Source organism: Nicotiana sylvestris, chromosome 2 (genome assembly GCF_000393655.2).
Source record: "Nicotiana sylvestris chromosome 2, ASM39365v2, whole genome shotgun sequence".
Lineage (NCBI taxonomy): Eukaryota > Viridiplantae > Streptophyta > Magnoliopsida > Solanales > Solanaceae > Nicotiana > Nicotiana sylvestris.
In genome coordinates this window covers 144,086,522-144,092,089 of record NC_091058.1, presented here as the reverse complement: position 1 = coordinate 144,092,089, position 5,568 = coordinate 144,086,522, and the positions used below count along the sequence as shown (strand labels likewise).

Below are 5,568 nucleotides of genomic sequence, written 5' to 3'. Positions count from 1 at the left end.
GTCATGAATCTAATAAGAGATAAAATTAAGGAATAAGCATGAAGCACACCATTTTGTGTTTGGAAGATATGGATAATTTCAAACTTCTTGGGATCTTATTTGCTGGAGCAAAAAGCAGTCGGAAACATATAAATACATAGTCTAAAATTTATATGTTTGTGGTATTATTTGAAACTTTGGTACATTTATATTCCCAACCAATTGATTACCATAACACTCTGTAACAGCGACCAACTTGACGGAGAAATTCTGTTGGTACTTTATAGTGTGTTTATAACAAATGAAACAAATAAATCCATGGAAAAATGTACGGCCATTTGATCAATGAGTAATTACATTATGTTCAAATTTTAAATTTGACTGAGACTCTCCCTTTTGTGAAATGTGCAAACCCTTCATACTTTATTTAAGCCAAAACAGTATATGCTCTTTGCAATAAGATAATTTCAATGAGGTAATAATCTTATATATAGTAGTAATTTACAATCACAAGCAAAATGGTAACATCTTCATTTTGACACTCTGAATACACATGGATCTTTTCAGTTTACGCAATTAATATTACGAAGATGAAAACACTTAGGTTAATAAATGCTACTTTTGACAAGCACTTTTTCATGATGTGAACAAATTTATAGGGGGACATATAATCAAATAGTTACTTTGTCAGTGTGTCTCACTTTTAATTGAGAGATTTGATTATCAAAATACAAAGGTAGAAATTAGTAGAGTCCGTTTAACTTTAGGTTTTTAGATAAAAGTTTCGGAGAAAATTTCTATTTTGATTATACAGGAGTATTAGAACTATCTATGCCACTGTGTAGCAAAACAAATGTATAAGATTCCTATATATTGGTATTGAATGTCTTTCATCTCTTTAACTACTTTAGCCATGTCACTTTAGTTTCTAATCTTGTCTATCATATACTATTATAAGGTCGATGGCCAATGAAAGACATTCAATACCAAAATATGAAAGACATTCAATACCAATGAAAGATAATCAATATCAACACATTTAATACCAATATGTAAGTTGCTATTTTCAAAATAATATTGATAGGGAAACACGAGCATCGTGTGTGTCTAGAGACTAGTATATATATATATATATATGTAAGACTTAAACTTTATTCTCTTATAACACAGTTTAATTAAATTTTTATATATTGACATTTGACGGTATACAAACACTTTTACGAAACTGTTTGACTCAAAAGATATCGAAACCTTTTTGAACAACTCAATCAAAGAAAATGAAGGGGTAAATCTTAGTCAAACATAATAAATTCCATATCAATGAGCTAACAGAATAAATAGTTATAAGATGAAATGGATGTAATCGATCTTATTGAAATTCTTCATCTTAGTTCCCATTAATCAATGAGAGAGGTAGTTTTACATGGTTTTTCTGGAGATTCCTCCTTTGAAGATTACAAGAAGGGAACTTCGGGAAGAAGATGGAGAGGAGCCTCTACCCTCTATCGAAGTTTTTCCCCTACTATATATAGTCAAGGCACCTTTGCAATTTACTTGGTCCGTCACCCTCTCACACCAAGTGTGCCTTGGCCGTCCTTTAGACATTGCTCCTTTTGACTCGACGGGTGTCGAGAGTGCCGGATGTAGAGTGGGCCATGTCGTCTTTTACTACTTTGTCGCTTGGGTAGGACGTTGGTCAGCTCGGCCATGACAGTCAGATTTTGACCAATACAGTTAGTCCCTCCGTCTGTCGGGGTCGTCTCCTGTCAGGCTTGGCAGATGGATCATGATTGCTACGAATTTGAGAAAAATCTGACTCCTCGTTCCTTAGTTATGTTACTTAGGTTTCAAGTGAGATGGCAGCATTCTTTCAATTTTTTTAGACCGTTGCGGCTGTTTTGGAACCGAAACGTCGTTTGGCATCAAAGCATTATTTCGTTGTTGCCGCCATTATACACACGTTCCTGGGGAACTGAAACGTTTTGTGCCCTATCAGATTCGATTAGCGACTCTTGGGTTTCGTGCTTGGGGGATTTATGTCTCTTATAAATAGAAGAAACTCATCATTCGATTGACAAACTTCTTTGCCTTTTACTCGAAAAAATTCTACAGATATACTTTCTTCCTGATACTCCGAGTTTTTGTTTGCCCTCAGTTAACTAAAAATTTTCATCCTTTCTTTCTGTTGTCTTTTTGCCGCATCATCTTGACAAAATAGCTGGTGATTCCTTTTGCACCGATCTCCTTGTCACAATTCCGGCACCGAAAAATGTTTCTCAGGTCACTAGAGGCGCTGAAGTGGTGGAAGACGAGGAGGTCCCATCGGTAGTTGAGATTTTGCCTCGTCCTGGGAGAGAATTGACCGACTTCAGCAGTCGTGCCGGGCCAGAGCCAGAGCCTGTCCCTTCTATTATGAGAGAATAAGACATTGCAGAGTTGAAAGCCAGGTGGGGGATCCCGGGTTACGTCGACATGCGACCGGCGATAGGAAACAACATAATTCATTTTGATTGTCCTGGGTACTGCGTGTTTTATGCCTACCCTTTTCTTATTGGATACACACTTGCTCTCCCTCTCCTGGTGGTAGACTTCTGCCGTTTTTATGAGGTATGCCCCGCCCAACTTTCGACGTACCTGTACAAGCTGTTCCTTATGTTGATCAAGTTTGCGGAACTCGCCGGTCGTGAGATCACCTTGGATAACATGCTCCATATTTTTGCCCCTCAGCTTATCCGCGACACGATGTTTCACATGCGTCCTCGGGGATCGAAGAGTCTGGTGGTGAAAATGGACGACATGGCTAATCGTCGTTTCTATGAGAATTATTTCTATATGCGGACTGAGCACATTGTGGTGGATCTGACGGGGTTCCCTGAGAAATAAAACTTTGCACATAAGTTTCTTATGCTTTTAGTCAGAGATATATCCGGCCATTTTCCATTACAGTACTAAACCCAGTTATGTCTCTGCAGCCAAGAAATTGCCTCCTCCATCTGTCGAAGGTATCCGCGAGTGAGTGAGCTCCATCTTTCCCCATACGCCGGGGGTTCGTACCTGGTCAGCCTTTTATAAAAAATTTGGACGCAAGCCCCTTACAGGTGAGATGTCGTTTCTGTTTGCTACTTTTCCTCTCTTTTTACTTAGTTTCTTATATGTTGTTTGTCGATGCTAGGGAGAGTGCGGAGAGCGAGGGCTCCTCCATTGGCTTTTCGTCAGTTGGCATTGTTTGCTTGCCCTATTGTAATGCCTGCTGTTCGGCCTTCGTCGAGGGCTGCTTCGGTCGAGTTGGCGGCTGCGGTTATTCCTGCGGAGGCCACTTCACGGACTGAGGTTCTGACTCATGTTTCTCGTTAGATGGGTGAATCTCCCCGCGCTGATGAAGAAGAAGGGCTGTCTAAGAGGCGGCGAGTTGAATGTGAGGCAGCCCCTCCAACTGTAATTCATCTGGACGACTCTCCCTTGACAGAATCTAGGGCGGGGGTTGATACCGCTTTGCCCGTAGAGATGGAGACAGCCGTCGCATCTGCCCCGCCGATGGAGATTCCTGTTGTTGTTGTTGATCAACAACCTGTCATGATGGGGGGCCAGATTTCTGAGGTTGTTGTTGTAGTTTCGGACGTACCCTTGTCCTCCATACCTGGTCGTGCTTCGTCCCCAGTAGCTGAAAGAGGTAATGGCATTGTGGTCGATGATTATGAATCCGAGTCGGACCTCGATCCTGCTGATGTTAGGATATTTGAGGAGGGTATTACCTACTCGGTGGTTTATGTAGGAGGGCCGACCCGTATTCTTGAAATTTCATCGGATGTTAATCTCTTGGGAGACACAGAGGATCTGGTGCCACAATTCGACATTCTGTGTTCTGCTGCCGAGAATAAGGCTCTCCGGAACGTTCCTGATGTCGATTTAATGAATGAGGTGGCCGCTATGGGTTTGAGGGTACGTTTCCCTTTTCTTTTATATTTCTCCCATTTTTCTTGTTGATATGGTTTTAACCCACCTTCTTGTTTTTCAGACGTACATGGTGGAAGTGGAGAGTATGCGCAGGGCTAACATTCGGGCCAAAATTTTCTTGAAGATATAGGAAAAGTATAGACGTTATCGCAACAAGTGCCGTGAGATGCATGAGCGACCAAGGGAGAATCCTGGTGCTCGATCCCTCGACGAGGAACTGGAGAAGAGAGATTAGCAATTGATGGAGGCCATTTGCAGGAACAATGTGCTCAAAGAGCAGCTTTGCGCGAAGGATGAAGAGCTCGAGGTGGGAAAGGGGGTGGCTGCAGAGTGTGACTATCTGCAGGGGAGGCTGAGGTCAATGCAGGCCGAAATGGACCAAAACCTTATTAAGGTCGAGGCGATGAGTGCAGAGTGGATGGGAAAAATGGCCGAGTTGGATAGGAAGGTTGCCGGGCTGGAGAGCATCGAGAGTGCCTGGTCTGCAGCTTCAGCAAGGGAGACGGCCTTGGAGAACACTATCCGCGTCCTCCAATCTAAGCAGGAGTCGGAGAGAGCAACAACAATGCTAATGGAGGCGAGGCTTGAGGAGCGCATTGGTGAGATCGATCGGGAAACTTCAACCTTAGGAGATCGTGTCGCCGCTCTTGAGGCTGAAAAGGAGCGACTGTTGGCTCAGATTGAGTCTTCCTCCGCCGTTGCTCCCCACCGCCTACACGAGCTTTGAGTTCATGCTGAAGCTCAGCGGGATATATACAAGAGTCTGTAGGAGGCGGGCAATATTACTGAGGCCGCATATGAAGAAGCACGAGCAAAGGCGCGGGAGGCCCATGTCAATTGTGGTTATGACTCTGCGACTCCGGAGGCTGAAGAGGGTGCGATGATGAGGGAAAGCTTTTTGGAGATGATGGTGGCGGTGATGACGCCGAGTGAAAGAATGTTGTCTTAGTCTGTTTTCTTTTTTTTATTGTTGGCTTGGGCCGTATGTAATATGCGACTGTTAGCGCGGTGACCTTCTATAAAGAAGAATTTTTTCGTTGTTATCTGCCTCGTGCTTTATCTTCATTTTCGCTTTTTTGTGACATTGGTGCGGGATGGATTCCTGGATGGCGAGTCCCGATCTTTTCTTCCCTTTTTGTTTACTGACGCCCTTGGCCTTAGATATATTTCGAACTTTTCGTTTTGGCGATGGCTCATTGCCATGAGGGTGTGAGTTCGAACTTTTGTCGAAAAAACGATCAGTCGTTGTGTGATTAAGGTCGAAATTCTTTTTGGCGAAGGCCCTTGGCCTTAAAGGGTGTTATTTCGAACTCATCGAAATAGTAACCTGTCGTCGTTTGATCGAGGTCGAACTCTTCTTTTTGGTGAAGGCCCTTGGCCTTAAAGGGTGTTATTTCGAACTTATCGAAATTGTAACTTGTTGTCGTTCGATCGAGGTCGAACTTTTCTTTTTGGCGAAGGCCCTTGGCCTTAAAGGGTATTATTTCGAACTTATCGAAATAGTAACCTATTGTTGTTCGATCAAGGTCGAACTCTTCTTTTCGGCGAAGGCCCTTGGCCTTAAAAGGTGCTATTTCGAACTTATAGAAATAGTAACCCGTCATTGTTCGATCGAGGTCGAACTTTTCTTTTTGG

The 5,568-nt window shown here is 42.9% G+C and overlaps 1 protein-coding gene across 1 annotated transcript; it reads left to right on the top strand.

Annotated features, from left to right (window-relative positions):
* The first annotated feature begins 4,174 nt into the window (after positions 1–4,174).
* On the top strand, positions 4,175–4,660 carry LOC138885714 (uncharacterized). The gene has a single exon (XM_070166691.1). The coding sequence runs from the start codon at positions 4,175–4,177 to the stop codon at positions 4,658–4,660; it is 486 nt and encodes a 161-aa protein (XP_070022792.1).
* Positions 4,661–5,568: the final 908 nt, after the last annotated feature.

Bases quoted from the DNA above. Each gene is read 5' to 3' on its own strand.
- LOC138885714 (XM_070166691.1), top strand. From the start codon at position 4,175: ATGGAGGCCATTTGCAGGAACAATGTGCTCAAAGAGCAGCTTTGCGCG.